Below are 25,724 nucleotides of genomic sequence, written 5' to 3'. Positions count from 1 at the left end.
ATAATGAAAATAATAAGAGCTAACATTTAGGCAGTGCTAAGGACCAGACACTGTTCTAAAGCATTTCACAGACATTAACACATTTAATCCTTACACTAAAAATTAGGAGCTTGTTATTACTCCCATTTTACAGATGAGGAAACTGAGGCACAGAGAGGGTTAAATAATTTTTCTGAAGTCATATGAATAGTCACTTAGAGAATTGGGATTCAAGTCTAGGCAGTTCATCATCGGTCTATATTCTTAACTGCTAAGGTTAAGCTACTTCTCTACAACTAAATGTTCTTGAACTTACTACATACCTACCCACGCCGTGTCTACAATTGGCAAAGGTATGTATGCTTATTAAATCTTTAAAAAGTCTGAGGAGGGGTGCCTGGATGGCTTGGTCGGTTAAGCGTCCGACTTCGGCTCAGGTCATGATCTCACGGTCCGTGAGTTCGAGCCCCACGTCGGGCTCTGTGCTGACAGCTCAGAGCCTGGAGCCTGTTTCAGATTCTGTGTCTCCCTCTCTCTCTGCCCCTCCCCTGTTCATGCTCTGTGTCTCTCTGTCTCAAAAATAAATAAACGTTAAAAAAAAAAAAATTAATTAAAAAAATAAAAAGTCTGAGGAAAAATAAAAACCAATATATAAGTCTTCATAAAGTTCATCATTAAGTATTAAAGATCAAAGAATGATCCAGTATGGGAAAGATGTGCTCAAAGTGAGAAGAAGCTAAATGAAATTTTAATAATTACTAATGATACATTATTAGCATATGATTGTTTTCGGAGAGTAAATGACAAAACTACAATTTCATTTAAAAATATTAAAAAAAATTTTTTTAATGTTTATTGTTTTTGAGAGGGAGAGAGAGAGAGAGAGAGAGCGCGCACAAGCTAGGGGGGAAAGAGGGCAGGAGGGAGGGGAAGGGGGAGGGAGAGGGAGAGAGATTGAGGCAGAATCCCAAGCAGTCTCCATGCTATCAGCAGAGAGCCTGATGCAGGGGTCAAACCCATGAACTGTGAGATCATGACCTGAGCCGAAGTTAGACGCTTAACCAACTGAGCCACCCAGGTGTCCATCACTTGAAAATGTTATGATCAGGTCAAGTTTGTATGAAAATGTTTGATTCAAGGGAGAAGAAAAGGGCCCCCCTGGTCACTTTATAATAGAGTTACACAAATAGAGTCAGTTCTTGGCACCAGTTACATGAGACAGTGGTTATATATTGTTAAACTAATATATTTCTCATAACATCATTCTATTAAGTATTTTAAGTGATTAAGTAATTTCCAGGGAAAATAAGATCTTGAAGGAGATAAAAATGTGACAAAAAGATTTTCAGAAACCTCACACAAAGAGCTTCCGGAAATCAGCAGCAGTCCATTCCATTACCACCAATGAGATCAGAATGGGTTTTGGCTTCTGAGTGGCCCATGGGAAAACACTTCAATCAACCCTTAGCCCTCCCATTCCAGATCTTGCCGACTGTGTCATTAGGAAATCATGGGCTATGTCAGCTCACTTAGCATCTACATTTTAATTTGCTATGGTACAGAAACCTGGAGCTATAATACAGGACCCAATTTAGACATGCATTCAGCTTAACATGATTTCACATCTAAACTGTTACATTTTCACATTTTTCACCCGACTAGCTTAATCAGCAATCCTAGATCCTTTCTTTGGCGTCTCAGATACTATTCAAAACCACACTCTCCCCACAAGGCTCTTCTATTTAGAAATTTATCCTCAGAAAATCTTGAATTTCTCTGTCCTCTCCAGCTCTCTAGACTATCCACAAGACTAATGACGCCAACTCCTTACCGCTCCTTAAAGTCATTTACAAATTTTCCCACTAATGACACATAAAGAAAACACTGCATCTCACTGGAGCCAACTAGAGCCTGTCTTAATCACAGCAACTTAATACTCAAATACAGAAGGAAACGACTCGGCTCACCTTGCCGGGGTCCATCTCTATTAATGGTTTCTGACAGGCTCGGGGTGAAGAGGCACATAACATGTTGAAAGGTGGGGGAGCTCTGTAACAGGAGTGACTGGCAATATTCCATGACATTGGCACAGACCTACAATGGAAAAGTAACAGTGACAAAAATATTAGTTCCCCAAATGCCCAATATCATGGAACTCCAGAGTTGAAGGAAAACAAAGCTAGTGATCAATCTGTAAAATTACAACAAAGCTCTAAATCAATCTGTAAAACCACTCACATCTGTTGTTTTCATCACGCTTCCAAAAAACACACAGATGTTCAAGAACAGATACACAACGCTCACTCCTCTTACCTGCTGCATGGCCAGTTCAAGCTCATCTTTCTTGCTCACTCTATCTCCCTCCACATTATCATCTTGAAATTTAAACTGACGCAGTCTGTCAGAGCCCCCAAAGCGGCTCAGGAGTCCTAAGCACTGGCGCTAAGAAAGAGAAAGATACTTTGTTCAGAGCCAATCCAGTAGGTGTAAAATCAGCTACCCCTCTTTGAGGGATATAAAAAAGAAGAACTCACTGGGGAGTGGAATCACTCTCTAAAGCATCTGGTTTCTTACCTCCAACTGAGGCACTGAAGTTAGCAAAATAAAATTCACCTTTTTGCAAATGTATCTGCTTGGCAGTCAACTCACTAAAAGAACATCATTTTTTTTTTTTTTTTAGCAGTTAATCCCCATTACATTGTAAACATTAGAGAATATTCTGTATCACACCAAATAATTCCTTGGTAGATACCAATTAAATAAACACAAGTTGATAAATAATGAGAAGCAAAATGAGATGGCAAACAGAAGACAGCTTGTAACAAGCATGTCCGTGATAATGTTGTCTATGAATGCTCAAGTTTAAAGGCTATTTCTCCTATAGCTGCCTCTGGGGACTTTGTAAAGGAGCTGAGAACACACAGGTACCCTTGGCAGATAAAATGAAGATGTCCTCTCCTTGAAATGTTGCTACTTTTCACCCGACAATACCATTTTTCCTAAGGTTCTTAAAGAGAAGGACAAGATTTTCAAAATTGGTAATACGCCTATCTAGTGATTGCAATCAGAGATGTGGGTTTCCATAGCAGGTACCTGACTTCTTGCTATGTGATCTACAACAAGTTACTTAACTTCCAGAAGCCTCAATGCTCACATTCTTAGGAAAATAGCGATTCCTACCTTACTTGTTGTCAGGATTACCTGAGACAAAGAATTCTATCTATAGTGCTCAGTCTATAGTGCTCTGCACATAATAAATGGACATTAAAAACATGCACTTTGAAAACTGGTATCACACACACCTACATTCATATACAGACATACATAGATATATAATAGCTTATGTAAACTGATGTTAGTTTACATAATAAGACTGGATAAGGCAAAACATATCGAAAAGATTACAATATAAGTTTATTTTACCAAAACAGTTATATCTATTTTTAAGAGATTACCTGCCGTTTGCTACCCTTACAGACAAAACAAATGCACTAAAACATTTCTTTCACCTTATGAAAGACCCATCAAAAATATCTTTTTCTCCCTACCAATGAAAAACATTAGACGACAAAAAAAAAAAAAAAAAAAAAGAAAGAGAAGAGAAGAGAAGAGAAGAGAAGAGAAGAATCTTTGGGTATTGCTGGTGAGAGTACCATCCTTTCTGGAGTGCTGTTTGATAATGACTCAACATGTACTGTGTGTGCACCCTTGGACCCAGTGATACCAGTTATTGCTATCTAATCTCTAGTTCAAAAATTTGTACCCAAAAATGCTGATAGCGGCAGTTTTCTTTTGGAAACTTGAAAAAACAGTTCATGAAAAGAGGACTGGTTGGTTAAGAAAATTACTATATCAAAAACAATGAAACATAAATTCTAGTATATAAATATAATTACTCTGCAGCCAATCAAAAACGAAGATGTCCGGATCAAAGCAGGCCAGGAGGCTCCCAGAAAGACTGTGGTAAATATCTAGTTGATAAGCTATCTAATATGCTTGAATATATTAAAGGAGATCACACAACTGGAAGAGAGCTTAGAAATAAACACATAAAAACCAAGCAAATAAAAAAAAGAAATAATTATTCACTCTACGGAAAACATAATGTTGTGCCCAAAAGTAACCTATCACCCATTCTTATTCAAATACTATATTTACATAATAATAACAGCAGAACACTAAGTACTGATCTAATCAAATTCATAATTATATTGAGTTTCAGCAGTGGGTGGAGGGGTGTTGTGAGAAGTGTCCATACGGCATAGTGGAAGAAAAGGAAAAAAGGGATCTTAAGTTCTCACCCTTCTCAATGGAAAATCAATAGACGATTCCTAAAATTCAAAAATAAGCATATTTATTTAGAGATAATAGATTAAAAACCGTTGAGAGGGTTTGCCCAAATCCAGGAAACAGAATAGGGAGGATGGATAAGAGGGCTGTTCTATTTTGTTGTCTTAACAGTACTACTCTTTAAAGAAGTAAGAGTCAGTTACCTGGAATCTTCCAATATGTCCCTGTAGCTCCATTAGAGATCCTTCATTTGCATCAATATCAAGTTCACTTAATATACCTGATAAAATTTGGAATGCTTTTAAATACAGTTTTATGGTCAACAAAATAAAAACATTTAAAAACTAGGAAGAACAATTCTAGCATTTTATATTCTTTATGTACAAGAAAAGACACAGACTTGACACAAAGGAGTTCTGGGAAATACAACTTCACAAAGACTATAAGCACACCACTACATGTTCGCTCAAATGCAATCTAAATCTAGACTGAATTTGTGATTTCATAAGGCACTTTTTAAAGTTTTTGAGATAAATCTACTTTTTATTTATAACCATAAAAGTTAAAAATGTTCTAAACTCAGAAGTAAATTACTCTCTCCTGCTGAAAGTTTAGGATATAAAACACTAAAAATGAAATGTATTTCTTTTTTCTTTTAACTCTTCTAGGTACTGTATCATCTGATTTTTTTTTTCTTTTCCCCTTAGGCAAAGTAGAGTTTGCACGTACACACAAAAGTTCCCATTAAACTTCTGTTTAGACTTATTACAGAATTCTTAAATCAAGTTGATCAATCTTACAGTACCGGGATGAACACCCTTTACTTCCAGGTTCTCCAGGTAAACACGCAGCTCACTCACTCTGCTGGTTTCTTCCTTTCCTCCATGGCTGTACTCATGCTCATGACCCACCTGAACCCATCCTAGCCACCCTTTGTTTTCACCATCTCCTTAATTCAGTCCTTACCTCCAAGCATACGCTCTAGAGCGTGTAACCCAGAACCTTATCTTTTGCTCCTTATAGTAACAAGACCTCCTCTTTCTGGATTTCTCAGCCCACGACCTCACATGCTGGCTTGGCCCACCTGTGCCTCATTACTCCACTAGATCCCATCCCTTCCCTTCTCCACCTCCTCTGGGAGTTTGCTCTGAGGATCACTTTTCCAGCTTATCCAAATCTACCCTGCCACAGAAGATTTTTCCTATTTGAAAACACGTTCAGGTCTCCCTTGTACTCCAAAAAATAAAACCCCCAAATAAGCGAACATATGGTTACTATCAAATTCTTGAAATATTTTGTCCACATTTGCTGCTTGTATTTTTAAACCCTCTTTCCCATCCTACCCCTTAAAGCTGGACCTTGTACCTAACACCGCCATGAAATGTGGGCCTTTTCCTCTCTGTTCTCAAGTTTCCTGATTTCTGCAACATGTATTGCTATTCCCCAGTTCCTTTTTTCCACCTGCTGCCTCTCTTTAAAAGACTACTTGGGAGGCACCTGACTGGCTCAGTCAGTGGAAGATGCAACTCTTGATCTCAGGGTTGTAAGTTCAAGCCCCATGTTGGGTGTAGAGATTACTTAAAAACAGAATCTTTGGAGCGCCTGGGTGGCTCAGTCGGTTAAGCGTCCGACTTCAGCTCAGGTCACGATCTCGCAGTCTGTGAGTTCGAGCCCCGCGTCGGGCTCTGGGCTGACGGCTCAGAGCCTGGAGCCTGCTTCCGATTCTGTGTCTCCCTCTCTCTCTGCCCCTGCCCCGTTCATGCTCTGTCTCTCTCCGTCTCAAAAATAAATAAAACGTTTAAAAAAAAAAAAAAAAAACAGAATCTTAAAAAAAAAAAAGACTACCAATTCTGTTTCTGTAAGACGCTCTCAGTTTCTATAAGATGCTTCTGCTAAGTGCCAAATGAGTACTAGGTGTACCATTTACATTGGTCTCAACTCCAAAACACTTTCCAGAATATTTGTGGGTCATAGAAAAAAAATTAACCTTTTGGTCAGTATTTGAGGAGGTATGACATAACCGGTATGAGGCTAGGCAATATGGGGGACACAGTTATAAATGGGCTTAAAATTTAATGTGAGAATTTAAGATAAAAAAAATATATAGTAAAATTACAGGAGAACACAAAACAGTATGTCCTCAAAGGCTAAACTGTGCAGAGTGGGGCTGATAGGAGTGAAAACTGTTACAAGTTTGTCTGAAACTTTTGGGAGGGTGTTTGTCATTATCTTCAGAAGAAAAATTTAAGTGTTTTTATTTTCTGGCCAACGACTGCCAGGCATTTATCAAGCCTACCAGCTCAAATCTACAAAACTGCCTATATATACACATAGACACACATACACAGACATACATACACAGTTATTAAATGCAACACTGTTGGAAATTTTTTAAAAAGCTTGGAAACAGTAAACATGTTACAGGTGTCTGGTTAAAGAACAAAGACCTGGTTAACTCTCGCAACTGGAAAATGATACCCAATTTAAAAGAATGAGGTAGGAGCTCTATGTGGTGAGGGAAAAGATCTCCAAGACAAACTGGAAAAAAGAAGTTACTTATGTAGCAGTGCCTATCATCTGATTTCACTTGTGTAGGGAGGGGACAATTTGACGCCATATGCATAGAAACTTCTCAAAAAAATAAGCTAAGTTGATACCTAATTCCCTTTAGAGAACGAGAACTGCTGGTCGCTGTTCCCTAAACCACTTTAGACAGCCACTGCACCACTTTTACTTTTCTTTTGTTGGAATTTATCACGAGCCTGTGAAACTGCTGGGGCACCTGGGTGGCTCAGGTGGTCGGTCATCCAACTCCTGATTTCAACTCGGGTCATGATCTCGTGGTCATGCGATCAGGTCCTGCTTTTTTGGGCTCTGTGCTAACTGGAAGAAGCCGATTCGGGATTCTCTCTCTCCCTCCCTCTCTGCCCCTCTCTGCTTGTACTTGCTCCCTCCCTCTCTCACTCTCAATAAACAAACAAAAAAACATTAATAAGATAAAATAAAGTGCTTTTCTTAATACAATCTTAATACGATGACAGGGTCAAATGATGCTATTAGCAAAATACAGAAAATTTAGGCATTTAAAAAAGTTACTGACAGAAGACTTCATGAATAAAACCACCTTGTCAGAGAGGATTTGATAAAAGGTAAATTCTCTCGATACCTAACTCAGCACTTCTAGGCTAAGATGGCAGAATGAAGGAGCATCATAGAATGTCCCTCCTGTCATCAACCTACAAAATGAACAAAATTCAGCACAAGGGGGTGGGGGAAGAATTATGCCATAAATAGCGAAAAATGGTGATGGCAAAGAAAAAACACTAGAGAAAATTCTGAAGTAAGCAGCACGATTCAGCCCATGACCCTTATTCCACTCCTCAGGAGCAATGTCAAAAAAAAAAAAAAAAAAAAAAGAAGATTAAACCAAAAACATTTGCAAATTCTCATGGACACTCCTCAATTTGCAGAGAAGCCTTTTACAGTACTTAGGTAAGGCCCTGGGGAAACCAAGGGGAAAACGGTTAGGAGAACCACTACAAAGCACTGTGGGACCTCAGCAGAGGCAGGAAGGACGGCCTGACTTGGTATCATTGAAAGACACTGGCATGAGTGGGGAATGAGCACGACAAGCGCACGGCACTGGGAGACACCGTGACTGGGCAGAGTGGAAGCTGGGCTCTCCTCAGAATAAGCACAGGCCTAAGCACTCTGCCCAGCCAAACCCGCTCCCTCTCCCAATACCACGGGCTCAAACACTGACACCCCTCAGAGAGGAAAACATATCGGTGGTGGGGTAGAATCCTGGGCTGGCCTCAGCCTTCTCCATAGCAACATAAAGTGGAGATAGTGTAGCCTACTAGTTAACTGCACAGGCTCAGAAGCCATATTGGCTGGGAAACTACACCAGCAGTATTATCTATGTGACTTTGGACAAGGTAACCTCTCTGTGCCTCAGTTTTCTCATCTGTAAAATATGGAAAACAGATCTACCTCTTAAGACCCTTGTGAGAATTAAATAAATATGCTAAGTGTTTAAAGAAATAGTACTTGGCACATTATGCTTAATAAATGCAAGCTGTTATCATTAATATTATAAGTTCTGAGGGAAAGAATCATAATCAGCCACGCCATCTTTCACGAAAAGAGGCAACCTGTATTTTTTTTTAATTTTTTTTAATGTTTATTTATTTTTGAGAGAGAGAGAGAGACAGACAGAGACAGAGCATGAGTGAGGGAGGGGCAGAGAGAGAGGGAGACACAGAATCTGAAGCAGGCTCCAGGCTCTGAGCTGTCAGCACAGAGCCTGATGTGGGGCTCGAACCCACGAGCTGTGAAATCATGACCTGAGCCGAAGTCAGACGCTTAACCAACTGAGCCACCCACGTGCCTCCCCTTTATTTAAAAAAAATTTTTTAATGTTTATTTATTTTTGAGAGAGAGACAGAGCATGAATGGGGGGGGGGGGCGAGAGAGGGAGAAAAAGAGGCAACTTTTATCTTTAAAAAAAATTTTTTTTAATATTTATTTTTGAGAGAGAGAGCGGCGAGAGAATGAGCGAGCATGAGCGAGGGAGGGGCAGAGAGAGAGGGAGACACAGAATCTGAAGCAGGCTCCAGGCTCTGAGCTGTCAGCACAGAGCCTGATGTGGGGCTCGAACCCATGAGCTGTGAAATCATGACCTGAGCTAAAGTCGGACACTTAACAAACTGAGCCACCCAGGTGTTTCCCCTTTTTTTAAAAAATTTTAATGTTTATTTATTTTTGAGAGAGAGAGAGAGACAGAGTATGAGCAGGGAAGGAGCAGAGAGAGAGGCAGAAAAAGAGGCAACCTTTAGATGCTGATAAACATTAGAAAATTCAGGGACTATAATATACTTTTTCTTGGGGGAAAGGACCTCAATACAAATTAAAAATACCAAGAGATAAATCGAAAGAAAGAACTAAGAACAGTGAAGCTGTGGGGGGAAAAAAACAATGGTGTGTTTCAGTGAATGCATGTAAATATACAAGTAAAACTGAACAGCTGAAGGTTTCACGGGTACAGGTATGAATGTAAATAAAACCTGAAAAAATAATAACAAATATTTTATTTGTTATTTATTATTATTTTTAAATATTTTATTTTTTATTAAATTTTTTTTTAATAAATATTTTTTATTTATTTTATTTTGATTCAGTCTTCCATACTATAGGAGTTAATTGATTCTGTCTAAAATATACAGGTGGTAAGGAAATTCAAAGGAAAAAAAATAACGAAATATCTTAATAATGTTTCATAATCTTTTTTCCTTCTTAATCACAGTGATCATTTAAGAACTAACAGCTCTTGTAATCTTGTAGTAAAAAAAAAAACATTTGTCTAGAACTCAACAAGGTCTTCAGTTTTTCTTTCAATTAATTTCTTTTTCTTTTGAGAGAGAGAGAAGGGGAGAGAAAGAGAGAGAAAGAGAGAGAGATAGGGGGAGGGACAGAGAAAGAAGGAGAGAGAGAATCCCAAGCAGACTGCACTGTCGGCACAGGGCCTGAAATGGGGCTCAATCTCATGAACCACGAGATCACGACCTGAGTCAAGATCACGAGTCAGATGCTTAGCCAACTGAGCCACCCAGGTGTTCCTCTCTTCAATTAATTTCTTAATCTGTTGAACTCACATAAAATTAAATAGTTTTCTAACAATGCACGTGAAAAATAATGTCATTCTCGTAAGTTATCTCTGTGTGCCTCCGTCCCTGTCTCGTATACGTACATATAAAACAACATTTGAAAGGCTCGCTTCAGCAGCACATATACTAAAAAAACACTTGGTAAATTCTAGGCGGTGAGGTTTTGAGTAGTCATTATTTTCTTGAACTCTGAATTTTTGTATGACATATATCACTCTTATAAATAAAAACTTACTAATTAAAAAAAAAAGCAGTTAACGGTTAGGACCAATTTCAAGCAAGTCCTACGTATAAGAACCTCATTGTATTAAGCGTACGTCAGTCCGTAAAGAATTTCAAAGTCCATCCAACATAATCGACTCACCAGGAAGTGCTGCTTTACTTATAATTCCTGTCAGTAGAGCCAGTTCCTGCAGGGACCCAGCGCTCACGTCCTGGCAGCGCAGGATTGCTTGGATGGTATCGGAATGCGAAATGAGAAACTGCAACACCTGAGCCGAGGAGAAGGGCGCGGAATGGAAAACAGAGGTCAACAGGAGAAAATTGTATTATGAGTTTATACTTCACCTTTTTTTAGTAACGCTGAAGCCAGAAATTCAATGTCATGAATCACAATGAACGTAATATAAGAATCGTCTTTTGCATTTATGTGGCTTATTTCTTCAAGAAGCAAATATTTACCTAAAATTCACAAGAAAGATCATTTCAAAGTTTAGAAATTACTGTATTTAGAGGCTACGGTTGAAAAGTATAACTTAGAACTACTGTATGAATACTGTTACTTAACTCTCAGTTTCTTTTATTTTTGTCCAAGTGGAACTAGAACAGGAGTTTAAAATAAATGGATATAAAAATGACTTACTGAATTTAAGTTGCTCTATAAAAATCTGATTGGCCTGACATGGGGACGATCACATAAAAGCTTTTGTTAAATTCTCCTTTTGATATGGTAAATACAAACGAGAGAAAAACCCTGCCCTCTAAACGGCGCCCTTCCACACTGGCATTTTCCAGCGTACCATCATGGACTCAGTTTCACACGGGATGGGATGTCTCCTCAACTCGACTGAACGCCTTGAAGGCTGAGCCTCTATGCCCAAACAAGCCAAACATCTGAATCACTCAGTAACTGTGTCCCTTTTGAGGTTTTAATTCAGATTCCTGGCCTTAGCCCGTAACTGCTGCATGTGGTGCTCCGTAATCTGTGTTTTGAAAACAAGCTCCTTGGGGGATTCTGCGAGAGCCAGTACAAGAGTGGCATTAGAGAATCTTATATCATCACAATGTCCCACTTGGAATAAAAAGAAATCTTAATCTCAATAAAAGAGAAGACAGGGGAAGTCTCTGAGTTTTAAAGAACTGACCCAAAGGCCACATATGAAAGGGGTAAGATGTACTAATGCAGTATAAAACAAGATGTCGAGGCGCCTGGGTGGCTCAGTCGGTTGAGTGTCCGACCCTTGATATTAGCTCAGGTCATGATCCCGGGGTTGTGGGATCAAGTCTCACATCGGGCTGCACACTGAGCATGGAGACTGCTTAGGATTCTCTCTCTCTCACCCCCTCTGCCCCTCCCCGACTCACGTGCTCTCTCTCTTAAAAAAAGGGAAGAAAGAAAAAACTGGTGCCTAGGTGGCTCAGTCTGTTAAGTGCCCACCTTCGGTTCAGGTAATGATCTCATGGTTCTTGGGTTTGAGACCCGCACCAGGCTCTGCACTGACAACATGGAGCATGCTTGGGATTCTCTCTCTCTCCTTTTCTTTCTGCCCCTCCCCCACTCAGGGGCGCACTCACGTGTGTGCACACAAGCACACTCTCTCGAAATAAATAAACTTAAAAAATTTTTAAAAATACATAAACAAAACAAAACAAAACACGGTGCTATGTTAGAAACAGCAGCATTCTACCCTGGTGACATAAGCCTGGAGACTGAAGACAGGGAAAGCACATAACATTACCATAAAGTATTGGGACACAGTTCTGGAGGGTGTTGCAATAATAGGGCAAAACAATAAAGACTCCAGAGTCATAATGATAAGTCTAATCGGTGAATGGCTAGATTATATATTGTATTATTAGTTTAAAGAGACAAAGATTTCTTTTTTTGAAGGTTTCAACTGAAAAGAGAGGAAAATAAAATGAATTTCTGGTGCTCAATGAAAAAAAATTTAGTTAGAAAATTCACTTACTTCAATTACTTCGTTCTCTAAATATCACAATTAAATTTAAAATTTTAAATAAAAATTAAATCATCTATCCTTTATACTTTCTGCAAGCCCTAACACAGTGTATGGCCTCTTGCTAAATCCCTGGTTAAACCACATTTTAGAAGCAGCTTATTCCTATCATCATAACCACTTCCCTTTACAGAAGAACACGTTTCGAGCTCTTGCTTTCCATCTCACTATTCCATTCTTCACTGTGGGGTTTCATTCAAATAAGAGTATATGTAAGAATGGGCCAGTGAAGTTCACGCAAGGTACCAGGGGGCTGGCTATCAGTGCCCGGGTCTGCCACAGCGGACGGTAAACCCATGGACGCTGTCTATGCCTAGGGTTTCTGCAACTCTAAAACGCAGCCCCTGCACCAGATGACCTCCAGGCCAATGACTCTTCTTACCTGGCCTGCTGCCTGCAAGTGCTGGGCCGTGCTGGACGTGAGGATGACCTGGCACAAGCGGAGAGCCGGGAGCAGAATCTGCCGGTAGCGGTCCACGGGGGCAGGGATGAAAACTGGCGGGTCTCTCATGCCAAACATGCTTCATTCATTTCCACCCAACAAGGAGAGAGCGACAGTCCGAGAGTTAAGGGACGCTAACAGTTCCTGCCCATCTCCATGGCAAACAATCACAGGTGCCTGACTAAGATGTGAAGCTACTAATGAGAATTCTCCATCTCATATAGACAGTAAAAACAGAGTTATTTCAATTATGAAAAAACTCAGTAAAGAAAATCTGCATAATTTGAAGACAATGCTTGGAATTTCCTAAACATATTTATTCTACTCTGAAAGCTCCCTTGGGCCATAGAAACTATAAGCAAGAAACAAATAAAAACAAGTTATTTTCCCCCAAGTTTCCCCCTCCTATACCCACAGCCAAAAATGAATCTACTTTGCCCATTAGATTTAAAAAATCAAGACTTTAAAAAGTTAAAACGAAGTTGTAAAATCACTTAACTTAAAAAAAATTTTTTTTTAATGTTTATTCATTTTGAAGGAGAGACAGAGCATGAGCAGGGGGAGGGAGAGGGAGAGCGAGAGCGAGCGAGTGAGCGAGAGACAGACAGACAGACACACACACACACACACACACACACACACACACACACACACACGCAGAATCTGAAGTAGGCTCCAGACTCTGATGGGGGCTCAAACTCATGAACCATGAGATCATGACCTGAGCTGAAGTCAGATGCTTAACCAACTGAGCCACCCAGGTGCCCCTAATATCACTGAACTTTTAAGATTAGGTATTAATAAAATATTATTTATTATAAATATTTAAATTTTTAGACAAAAGAAAATGGTTGCCGAATGAAGAGAATGGACACAAAACACAGAAATAAATAAGAGAAAAGCTTTGCACACACAAGTGATTATATGCCAAGACCCAAGGAATGTAATTAACTCAATCCTCTTTACCTAAGGCGAAAATAATAGCTGTCATGTTTAAAATTTCAGAAAACAAAACAACAAAAAAAACCCTACATTTCTTTTCTGGAGGTAAAACAGTTCTATAGTTAATCCTAGAAAAACTCAAATATTCAATTTGGCAATGGGCTTATGAAGAAAATTAGTAAAACAGTGTTATTTACTTCCAAGAGGATAGGCTAACAATGCTGCAGCCAGTAGACAAAAATGAAGAACAAAAACAAAAACAAAAACAAAAAAACCCAAAACCCATATTCAAACTGAACCAAGAAATCTGTTAAGAAGCTTGAAACTTAAAATAATTTGACTAAAAGCTTTCAAATGTACAAGCAGGTGGCAAAACGCTACAAAAAGAAAAATATAAAATACTATTCAAGTCATCAGGAATAAGAAATCCACAACAAATTATAATTTCACTATAATACTTTAAAGGACCAGTATAACTAAAAATATATATTCTATTGAACAGAACACTAAAGTTGGGAAGAAAACCATTTACTAACAAAATGCTCTCCTATTTCCCTATTACTGCTCTCAAATGGAAAGCATTAGGTCCCTCCTACTCTTACCCTTATTAGCAACTTCCATTTACTAGTAAAAGGCAGGGATGTAGGACCAAAATTTAAGTTATCAAGGTGAAAGAGTACTGCTCAAACAGAATGATAAACCAATGGCGAAGATTTCGTTTGGAACTTCTTTTTCCTCACTAATCCTTTACAATGAAGGAACAGTACGGAAACAATACCAGCGTATACAGACACTTACCCCTGCGGGTCCACCTCTGGGCGCATGTCATAGACCTGGCACTGCGCCAGTCGCACTATCACCCCAGACCTCAGCAGCTCTAAAGCGCCCTGCTGTATCTTGGCCACTCTTGTAAGAAATGCCTAAGAAGTTACAAAAGGAAAAGCATCAATACAGAAATCATATCCAAGGGCCTCAGATCAAAATGAGACTCTCTCACAGCATAGTTCTGATCTCTCATCATACTGAAGAGAAATTCCGAGCTAGCTCTGCGGGGCACATGATACACGGGATTCTCCGAGGATTAAACACAGCATATCTGAGGTGGCACAGCACAGTGCCTTGCAAGAAACAGTATTCAACTCAACTGTAGTTTTACTTATCATCATGTGGGCATATGGGGGGCGGGGGGGGGGGGGAGATGGTTTTGCTCATAGCTGTATCTCTAGCACCTACTGCCACACCTGGCATATAACAGGTATTTAATAAACACTTGTTGAATAAAGAAACGAGGGGGGAGTTAATAACGGGTCTAAGACTTTAGTGCTTCCATTATTGTGACTCTGTAGTATTCTCAACCAGGAGGAAACAGAGAAAACAAATCTGAAGGAAAGGAAATGATGCATTATATATGGTATTGAAAATCTCGTGTTTAAACCAGAACCAGCACAGCTACGTTGGAATGTTCCACAGGCAGCTAATACAGTCTGAATTCTGTGGCGAAGAGACAATTTTGCTTACTGCTCTCCTCAGAGCACTCAGCGTCCTATTATTCCCCATCATCAGCAACCTGAATGAGGAGCAAGCAGTTCCATTACCCGGCTAACCCTCTCGGGATCACTTCAACTCATCTTTGGCATGCTTCGAAGCTACATTTCTAACACATGTTCCAAATTTAAAACTCTTTGAAATGATTATAGCTTACATGACAGAAATACTAAAAATGTCGGCCACATTCACGTTCTTTAATACATCTATTGATCTAAGAGGAAGTGAGCGGTTGATCTAACTTCAAATGAATACAAAGTCTTACCATTTTGGATTCGTAAGTATAAAGGGCTTTTAAGAGGGGAGGTTGTGGCGTTAATAAGCTCTGCAAAGTATGGTCATCTTCTACCAAGCTGTCCACGAGCACCTTCAAGTAGCCACTGTTAGAAAGATACAAGAGCCACTGCTGCTGTTTATCTACAGAGACGATCCGATCAAGTAGAGCCAGTGCCAGCATCTGAAGAACAAATCAAAGCCCAAAACATGGAGATGGCCACCAAAACCAAGGACAGAAACTCCCTTGATATGAAAATATTTACAGCTTTTCTTACAAGGGAAATGGTAGCTTGCAATTACATTTTATTTTGTTGGTTTTTTTTTTTTTATTTTTGAGAAACTTGAAAGCTGTGTATACAGAATTTTGATTTATTAATAAAAGGAGAAAAGAGACTTGTTAAAAATAGCTTTTTCCCCTAATGGTGAAGTATTACGTGCACATTACAGGAAACCTAGAAAACACAGAAAAGCATATAGAATATATGTGGCCTGATAAACACTGCTACTCCATTTTGGTCTCTCTCCTCTTCAGTCCTTTTTCTATGCATAACAACACTTAAACTGTTTTGTTTTGAACATAATTAAGAACTTACTACACAGTTTATATTCATCCTATTTCTTAAAGGCCTGTTTCCCACCATCTTCAAATACGTCTGACCCCTGAACAACACGGGGGTTAGGAGCACAGTTGAAAATCCATGTATAACTTTTTGACTCCCCACAACCTTATAATTACTAAGAGCCTACTGCTGACCAGAAGCCTGGTGGATACATAAATAGTTGATTAACACATATTTTTTATCTTATATGTATTACATACTGTATTCTTCCAATTAAGTAAGCTAGAGAAAAAAAAATGTTCAAAAAAGAGAAAATACATTTACAGTTCTGTACTGTATCTGTCAAAACAAATCTGCACAGTAAGTGGACCCACGCAGTTTAAACCCGTGTTGTTTAAGGATCAGCTGTATATGATTCAAATACTATGAAACTCTTCATTAGCAGGAAGTTATCTTCTCATTGTATTATCACCAGTGTGGTACAGTATTTTAAAGAATTATAAATGCAAATTCCCCTCCACAAAGCGAAGAAAGACATATTCAGTATAAAACCTGTGTACCCAGTATTCTCTTAACCAAAGATCTTTATTAAGCAGCATTTCTACCAGTGTAAGGCTAACCTCACAATCAGCAGAAAGATTATGCTGAGGGAAAATTCTGAACTGAGATTCTGAACAGAAATAAAGAAAACAGATGAATAAATAAAATGGAAATTCCAAATTATAACAAATAAGAAAATTCAGTAGGGGCGCCTGGGTGGCTCAGTTGGTTAAAGCATCTGATCTCAGCTCAGGTCATGATCTGGTGGTTTGTGAGTTCGAGCCCCGTGTCGGCTCTGTGCTGACAGCTCAGAGCCTTGAGCCTGCGTTGGATTCTGTGACTCCCTCTCTGTCTGCCCCTCCCCTCTCTTTCTTTCTCTCTCTCTCTCTCAAAAAATAAACATTAAAAACAATTCACTAAAATATATTGCAGACAGTAATTCTCAATATATAACATGCATTTGCAAAGTTAATTCAGTTTATACCTTAGTAAGTCAAAATATTTATTCAATTGTTATACTAAACAGGAGTTACTGTACCCTTCCAATCTCATGGCCATCACAAGCATCTCGACAGACCACTTCCATGAGGGCAGCACCGTAGCTCTCAATGATGGCTATGTTTTCTCGTTGTAATTTACTAAATACATCTTCAGGGGCTGTCAGCCTTTCCCACATGGTTTTCTTGGCTAAAAGGGTTACAACAGAAAATATTTAAAACACCCCAATAAAGAACAGTGTGATGACTGAGCTTCATATAGACTAGACAAGAAAAAAAAATCCCTCCATTATTTCATGTAGTACCCAAGGACCCACCAACCAATGGGTCTAGGCAGCTAAACTTCAAAAACACAATGCACACATTGTACACTAAGGTGACAACTGTGTTATGAAAAGGATAAACTCCCTATTCTTAAATAAATCAAATGAACTACTTTTTTTAATGTTATTTTTGTGAGAGTAAATGCACACATGTGCGTGCACATGAGCAGCGGAGGGGCAGAAGGAGGGAGAGAGAGAATCCCAAGCAAGCCCCATGCTCAGTGCAGAGCCTGAGGTGGGGCTCATTCCCATGAACTGTGAGATCATGATCTGAGCCAAAATCAAGAGTCAGACTGACTGAGGCACCCATACGCCCAAAATCAAAATGAATTATAAGACAATAAGAGAACCAATATCCTGTATTTATTCTGCTAATCAAGCTATTTTCATCCTTTATTGGGATCTATGAGAATTTTGACTAAAAACAGTTAGGTACAAAGTCGACAAAAATCTGCTTCCAAAAAAATCAGATTTTATTTATATTTTGTAATTGAAATACTTATTAAAAATACTTATTAAAAAAGCATACCCCTTATGAAAATAATTTAAATATACAAAGATAATTAAAGATATGATCATATATTTTACTAAGATTCATGTAAACCTTCCAGAAGAGTTTCAAAAATGTATTACATAAAGCCATAACCTGTATTTCAAACCAATCTTATGACTTTTTACAACTACTACACGGCAACTATTTTTAAATCAGGGAAAAGTTCTCAAGATGAACTGATCAGAACGGAGAGTATAAACGAAGAAGGTTTAATCATGAAAAATAAAAGTAACCCACATTGTGCCTTACATCCCATTATAATGTTCGCAGAAGGCAAACTTGCAGAGTTTTAATAATATTTTTCCCCCTCAAATATTTTTACCACTACTTTTAATTTTGTTTCAGTCGTACTTATTTTTAATTTCAATAACTGTCAAAGGAGGGTATGGGATTTTTATGTTTCTCAATCACATCACTCCCTCACGTCATCTGTCCCCATCTCCTGCTCAACCTCATCTTCCACTCTTTCCCTCTTCCGCTGGCTGCCACCACATGAGCCTTTCTGTCCCTCACATTCACCACTTTGGTCTCAGGATCTCTACACTTTGATCTTTCGGGTTTTTCCTCAGATCTCAGCATGGCTGCCTCGTCTTCATCATTCCAGCCTCTAACATCACTTCTCAGCTACATCCAACACGCCCTACACATACACAGCACAGCACTATCTCATTTTCTGCATAGTACTTATTTACCAGTACATCAGGTTGTTACATCTGGATTCTGTCTTGCCCACCACTATTGTCCTGGTATTTAGCACAGTGGCTAGCACAGTAGCGCAATATTAATTACTGACGGACAGGTTAGAGAAAGCTCAGAAACGTGCTCCAGGGATGCCACCAGATGCCCTCAGGATGGGTTTTCAAAAAGCCAGCCTGAGGAGCTATAGCACTTTTTCTGGTTTACACACAGGACCGCTACAAAATTGTCTGAATAAAGGTTGTGAATAAAAGTCTGAAAGCCACTACTTTGTAATTTGTAGTTTTAGCCACAGATTCCAGATTTCAAACTGGCTGAAATGAGGGCAGAGGGCTGCTGGAACATCACTCTCCGGACTCCTCCACACAAACCCTGAGACACTCCGCCAGGAGCCCCTACGACTTTACAGAGAAAACTGAAACCAAGGGTTGCAGAAGACCAGGCTTAGTCGTAAAGAAACAACTTGATCTGCGTTTTCCAACTGTGAACAGATCTCCAAGTGCCACATTTTATTAACAGTACCACCTAGAAATAAGAAAATTCTAAGGCTGCAACTTAATTAGAACTTTCTTTTAAATTTTCGTTTTTGGAGGGTAAATTAGTTCATTAGAAACCACCAAATTAGTTTCTTTTACACCAAACTGTTCCTTCTTCCAACATACCTTATAAATCACTGCCATACAAATTTTTCTAAATACCAACTTCATAGCACTTTTCTCAGTAACTTAACGTGGCTATCAACTGCTTAATCCAACTAGCTTTACCACTGCAATTTCATTTGCAAGGTCATTAATATGGTCCTACCCTTTCACTCCATTTTATTTCCCATCAACCGTTATTTTCCACAACCCTTGCTTATAGCAAAGACATCCTCTTTAGTCTTTACTCCCTCCTAAGTTTGGGCCTTGCTTGAAGAGCCCTCCATTTAGTCCTATGTAAATACAACTTCACCTGCAAAGCCCAGTGAAAGTCTTGATTTTTCCTCTTCTCATACCTCTTATAATTTATACTTGGGGTTCAAAAACTAAGGGCTGAGAGCAAAATCTAACCTGTTTTTATAAAGCTGTGATGTGACAGAGCCATGGTCACTCAACTGCAGTCTCTGGCTGCCTTCACACTATAAAGGTAGGGGTGAGTAGCTGCAACAGAGAGCATATGACTTGCAAAATCTAAAATATTCACTAACTGGCCTTTACAGAAAAAGTTTGCTGGCATCTAGCCTGTATCACCCAACTTAATGCTTCCTGTTTTATAAATACATATACTGTCATTTATACTAGAATATAATCCTTATGAAAACAAGAACCTAATTAATATTTCCTGCTTTTGGAATAAGTGAAAATAATCAACCACCAAATGAGATCAGATTTTTATTCATATTGTGAAAAACCAGAAATAATCTAAATGTCCAAAGACAGACAAGCTAAGTGATGGTATACCCATAAGTGACAAAATGTATAGAGCTATTAAAAATATTATTTAACAAAGAAAAAAGCTCATAAAATACTGAGTGAAAAGACAAGGGAGATTTTAAGTCAATATGGCTGGCTATAACAAAATGTTGCAATAGTTATCTTAGCAGGGTAGAATGTGGGACTTCTTAGCTTTGTTTATTAGTATGTTCTAAATTTCCTCATTCAGTATTTATTTTGAAATAAAAAAACAAAAGCTAAAAATATTTTTTAAATGACCAATTATTAATTTTTAATCAGGTTCTCAGGTTCTAGGACTTGACTCAGGTTGTAAAGAATAAAAGTGATGAGAAATGTACATCTAAATTCACATCAAGCAAAGAGCCTGCATTTTACTACACACACCCATAGCTATAGCTAGTATTTTTAAGTCACTTGTTGGAATCAGACTCAAAGAACAGAGTCAAGAGCAGGCAATATGCTCTATATAATCCTTTTAGTCCCACTACTTTATGACTTACAGGTGTATTTATACTATAATGCCAGATCATACTAATGCCTAGACCATAACAATTTTTAATGTCACAATAAGATTATCAAAAAAAAATTTTTTTTAAGTTTATTTATGGGGTGCCTGGATGGCTCAGTTGGTTAAGTGACCAATTCCTGATTTAAACTTAGGTCATGATCTCATGGTTCATGGATTTAAACCCCATGTTTGGCTTCGCACTAATATCACAGTCTGCTTGAGATTCTCTCTCTCTCCCCTTTCTCTCTCTCTCTCTCAAAATAAATAAACTTTTGAGAGAGAGAGAGAGAGAGAGAGAGAGGCAGAATCCCAAGCAGGCTCCATGCTGTCAGTGCAAAGCCCAACTCGAGGCTCGAACTCATGATCTGTGAGATCATGACCTGAACTGAGACCAAGAGTTGGATGCTTAACTGACTGAGCCACCCAGATGCTCTGGTTCTCAAAAATTTAATAATGGCAATAGATTGTCTTTTCTAATCTTCTTTTTAAAAAAAGATGAATAGATATTATGGTTCACAAAGAACAGGAATATTCTTGCTCAAAGGTCACAAGAGCCCAAAAGAACTATGAGCAGAGAAGAAAATTCCTTATGTTTATGACAATTTCTAATTCTTATAAAGAAAATACAAAACTGAGTATCATTAACTTACCAAATTTAAGGGGAAAAAAGAGCCAATTTAAAGGAAAGAGAACCTATGAAAAAAAGCTCATAATGAAAGTACTTAAAATTGCAACAATTTAATCCATTTTACTGAGATTATACAGAACATTCAAACAGGGCTAAACTTACGAAAATAAAACTAAGGAAGATGCACTATATCATGGCTCTGATGTGTTAGCATTAACTTTCTAAGTTGGCTTTATAAATAAACTTTTATTGAAAATAATAATCTCATAAAAATGTGCTGAAAATGTGTATCTTTGTAATTATCTGTATTTAAATGTGAAGTATTTTTATAATACTAAAGCTGAAGAAACAAACGAATAAAGAAATTAAGAATACAGCAACAGGGCTTCATATTAAACATTTACGCTTTGGTCAAATTGTCTGTATTTTCTCCCATGGTCACTGGTAGAAATGAGAAAAAATAAAAGATGAAAAGAATAAAAAGAGGGGTGCCTAGGTGGCTCAGTCAGTTAAGCGTCCAACTTCTGCTCAGGTCATGATCTCACGGTTTGTGGATTTTGGCCCGGTGTCGGGCTCTATGCTGACAGCTCAGAGCCTGGAGCCTGCTTCAGATCCTGTGTCTCCCTCTCTCTCTGACCCTCCCCCATGTGCACTGTGTCTTTCTCAAAAACTGATAAAAATCAACACTTAAAAAGTTAAAAAAAAAAAAAAAGAATACAAAGAGAGATAGTCATGATGTCAACTCTTGTCAACTAACCCCCAGGGACAAAAAAATCTGCAAAAAAAAAATGTCAGATTTTAACTACACTGTTCTTGACATATATGAATCTTCCAAAGAATTTTACTCAAAGAATATATGCTTTTGTTTCTCCCCAGATCTGCATTGCCAACTCAAGGTGATGGAGTCCACCTACAGTGATTTTCACAAAGCTAATATATGCTTAAGAGCTAACTGAATTTTCTTTCCCCTAAACTGTGTGCTCATATCCTTTGACCATTTTTTCTACTGGGTTTGATTCGTAGGTGTTCTTTACGTATTAGAAATTAGCCCTTTGTACTATGAGCTACAAATACACTGCTGGTAGGTATTACCTATCAAATTAAAAAGAAATAATTACAAATTACAAAAAGACAACAATAACAAAAAGGATGAAGACGTGAGATGCTATGGCCAGGAAAAGGAACATTCTATTAAAAATAGGGAAAACTGAGCCACCTGGGTGGCTCAGCTGGCTCAGAATCCCACTTCAGCTCAGGTCATGATCTCACGAACTGTGAGTCTGAGCCCCACATCAGCCTCCACCCTGACAGTGAGGAGCCTGCTTGGGATTCTCTCTCTCTCCCTCTCTGACTCTCCCCCATGTGCATGCTATGCTCTCTCTCTCTCTCAAAATAATAAACTTGAGAAAAAAAAATCAAGGAAACTGATTTCTAATATCAGATCTGCCACAGACAAGCAAGTCATTTCGTCTCTGTGAGTAGGATTCTTTTTACACAAAACAGGAAAAATAGCTGCCCAGTATCCAGTATACATAGTTATGTTAAAAATAAAGTAAAAGAGGTATGGAAAAATAAGTATGTAGACATTAAAAGTTCAGGTCCTGTTTTAAAATAAAATAGAAAGTAGGTACCATGTCAAAACATGCACATACACATACAAAAGTAGGTATCAATAAATATTTATTAAATTTAGTATTTCTAACTTGAAACTTAAAAACACTAGTGTCTAGGAAATACAGTGCTTTGCTATTTAAAATAAGTCCAAATAGGGCACCTGGATGGCTCAGTCGTTCAGCATCTGACTTTGGCTCAGGTCATGATCTCACGGTTCGTGAGTTCAAATGGCACATCAGGTGAGTTCAAGGCCCTGATTCGGGCAAAACATGAGCCCTGTGTGAGCCCCGCTTCTATCTCTCTCTCCTCCCTTTCTCTCTGTCTCTCTCTGCCCTTGCTCACTTGAGCCTTCCCCCCCCCCCCCCAAAATAAGTAAGCAAAATAAGTCAAAATAAACAGCAATTAAGTGGTAAAAAAACAAAACAAAACTAAACTAAACTAAACTAATTAAAGGATGAAATTAAAAATACATCATTTGAAAATTAAAAACAAAGGAGAATTTTCTTTTGTGGTCACACCACTTTATTACATCTTGATAGTGACGCCTTATAAAAAGTATGTTGTAGAGCTCTACCTAGTGGTTAAGTAGTGACTTTGCCAATTCCACTAAATCTAACGTTAAAAAATTTTCAGACAAGAGGAAAATGGAGAGGTGTGTTGGAGGGGGAGGAGTAGAGAGTGGAATCCCCATTATCATCTCTTAAGAAAAGCTTCTCTCTGTTTAAAAAGCTTCTCTGAACTATTCTTTTGAATGATCCTAAAAATTTTTGTGCTTTGTTTAAGTGGGTAGGCCATTTCTACAAATACATCATTTGGCTATTATTATCTCCTTAGAAAGACATGTAAAAATATTAGCCAGTAAAGAATAATATGAGATAATCTGGGTCTTACACACAGAGTGGTTTTTAAGAATCTGTGTACAGGGGCGCCTGGGTGGCTTGGTCGGTTAAGTGTCCGACTTCGGCTCAGGTCATGATCTCGCGGTCCGTGAGTTCAAGCCCCGCGTCAGGCTCTGTGCTGACAGCTCGGAGCCTGGAGCCTGTTTCAGATTCTGTGTCTCCCTCTCTCTCTGCCCCTCCCCTGTTCATGCTCTGTCTCTCTCTGTCTCAAAAATAAATAAATGTTAAAAAAAAAAAAATTTTTTTAAAAGAATCTGTGTACAAAATAGCAAATACTCATAAAGGTTCTCAGACGGGTATCGGCAGTCCATTATCAAAAGGTGCTTATGACAAGTTCTTAAATAGCAGGACATTTCTGGTGTAGAGTATTACACATTCATTTGCTGAATGGCTAAAAACATTTTTCATATCTGGAGACCAAAAAGGCCAGATTATTACTCTTAATTAACAATGCTAATTAAGGGTGCCTGGGTGGCTCAGTCAGTTGAGTGTCCAACTTCGGCTCAGGTCATGATCTCATGGTTTGTGAGTTTGAGCCTCGCGACGGGCTCTGTGCTGACAGCTCGGAGCTTGCAGCCTGCTTTGGATTCTGTGGCTCTGTCTCTCTCTGCCCCTCCCCCACCTGTACTCTCTCAAAAATCAATAAATGTTAAAAAAAAATTTTTAAATGCTAATTTTATTTTAGAAAGTGGGATTTATCAATATTTTAAATAGGCATTACCTTTGACCAAGAAATTCTACCTCTTGGAATTTATTCAAGAAAAACTTCACATTAGTACAAAAAGATATAGGTACACTATTGATGAGGGTTTAAACTGGCAGAAAGCCATTTGGTAGGAGCTTTTTTCTTTTTTTTTTCATAGAGCACTCACACAAGTGGGGGAGGGATATAGGGAGAGGGAGCAAAAGAATCTTAAGCGGGCTCCACGGTGAGTGTGAGGCTAGATCTCACAACTGTGAGATCATGACATGAGCTGAAATCGAGAGTCAGATGCTCAACTGACTGAGCTGCCCAGGCGCCTTTGGTAGAATCTATTAAAATAAAAATGCGCATAGTCTTTCACATGGAAATCTTACCATGAAGTATTCTTCTTGAAAAATACAAAGGCATATAACAGAACATTTGATGCAGCATATTTGTGACAGTAAAAATTAGAAACAATGGAAGTGTCTATGAATAATGCAAATGGTTAAATAAACATTACTTCCGTATTACAGAACAACGGAGACATCTGAAAAGATTCAACTAGATATGCACCGTGATACTCTGCAAAGGGGAGAAAGACCTGTACACGCTATGTACAGCAGACCGTTCAGTGGGACCAGAGAAAGAGAGGGAATTAAAAACGCATACAAGCTAAAGTGGTATTTGAGGGTTTTTTTTTTTTACAGTACTCATGTACTATCGTCTTAATTTTAAAAACTACACATTCTTCCTCGACTTCACATAAGTGCTTTCATGATTCCATAAAGACTCATTTTATTACAGCTTTACTTAGCCAAAAGACGGAAAACGGATTTTTTTTTTTAACTTAATCTCTACAACAGAATCTCTAAAAATCTCTGAAACAGAAAAGGTTAGAAATCTATCTGGTTCTACCTGCTTCTAATGTGTCTGGTTCATCTGGTCTCTGGGCGATCTGTAAGTAATACAACAAAGAGCCGTACAGGTGTGTCCTCACTCGCTGGAATCCGCCACCTAAGGAGATACAGAGTGCAAACCCTGTTTCAAATGAAAGTTAAAACAAACACAAAAGGTGCGATTTGTAAGAAATTTAGATGAAAAAACCTGTCTTCAAAATGAAGTCTAACAGTTTCTTCAATATGATGTGAAGCGAAGAGTCTCCAATAGAAGCAAAACCCACCACCGGGTTCTCTGCTGGAGAAGGTGACGCGAACGAGCTATCGAGCATAAAAGCGTAATGGGTCTCTCCGGGTCCCAAGACTAATGGTTGCTTCTGTTCAGTGCGAACGGCTTGGCTCAGGTGAGCAGTCAAGGTGAACACGGCACCTGCTACCACTGGCATTAACTCCTGCGCTGCTTCATCATCTAGTATCTTAAAGCAGAAAGACAAATCAGCTACAGTCATTAACAG

The 25,724-nt window shown here is 38.6% G+C and overlaps 1 protein-coding gene across 2 annotated transcripts in view; it reads right to left on the bottom strand.

Moving 5' to 3' along the window:
• Positions 1 to 25,724, bottom strand: part of NUP205 (nucleoporin 205) — an 86,117-nt gene that overhangs the window by 7,258 nt on the left and 53,135 nt on the right. For both annotated transcript variants that reach the window (XR_007460096.1, XM_049641898.1), the window contains exons 29-38: positions 25,418 to 25,685; positions 25,229 to 25,327; positions 17,016 to 17,164; positions 15,367 to 15,558; positions 14,355 to 14,476; positions 12,555 to 12,693; positions 10,300 to 10,426; positions 4,473 to 4,549; positions 2,293 to 2,421; positions 1,947 to 2,073 (exon numbers count right to left, since the gene is read on the bottom strand). Coding sequence is in view for 1 of the 2 variants with exons in the window: in XM_049641898.1 (XP_049497855.1) it covers positions 1,947 to 2,073; positions 2,293 to 2,421; positions 4,473 to 4,549; positions 10,300 to 10,426; positions 12,555 to 12,693; positions 14,355 to 14,476; positions 15,367 to 15,558; positions 17,016 to 17,164; positions 25,229 to 25,327; positions 25,418 to 25,685 (1,429 nt within the window). In the remaining variant the exon portion in view is untranslated. The remainder of the gene's footprint in view (positions 1 to 1,946; positions 2,074 to 2,292; positions 2,422 to 4,472; positions 4,550 to 10,299; positions 10,427 to 12,554; positions 12,694 to 14,354; positions 14,477 to 15,366; positions 15,559 to 17,015; positions 17,165 to 25,228; positions 25,328 to 25,417; positions 25,686 to 25,724) is intronic.

Source organism: Panthera uncia, chromosome A2, assembly GCF_023721935.1.
Source record: "Panthera uncia isolate 11264 chromosome A2, Puncia_PCG_1.0, whole genome shotgun sequence".
Taxonomy (NCBI): domain Eukaryota; kingdom Metazoa; phylum Chordata; class Mammalia; order Carnivora; family Felidae; genus Panthera; species Panthera uncia.
The sequence above is the reverse complement of the archived record's forward strand: the minus strand, read 5'-3'. Positions and strand labels throughout refer to the sequence as shown.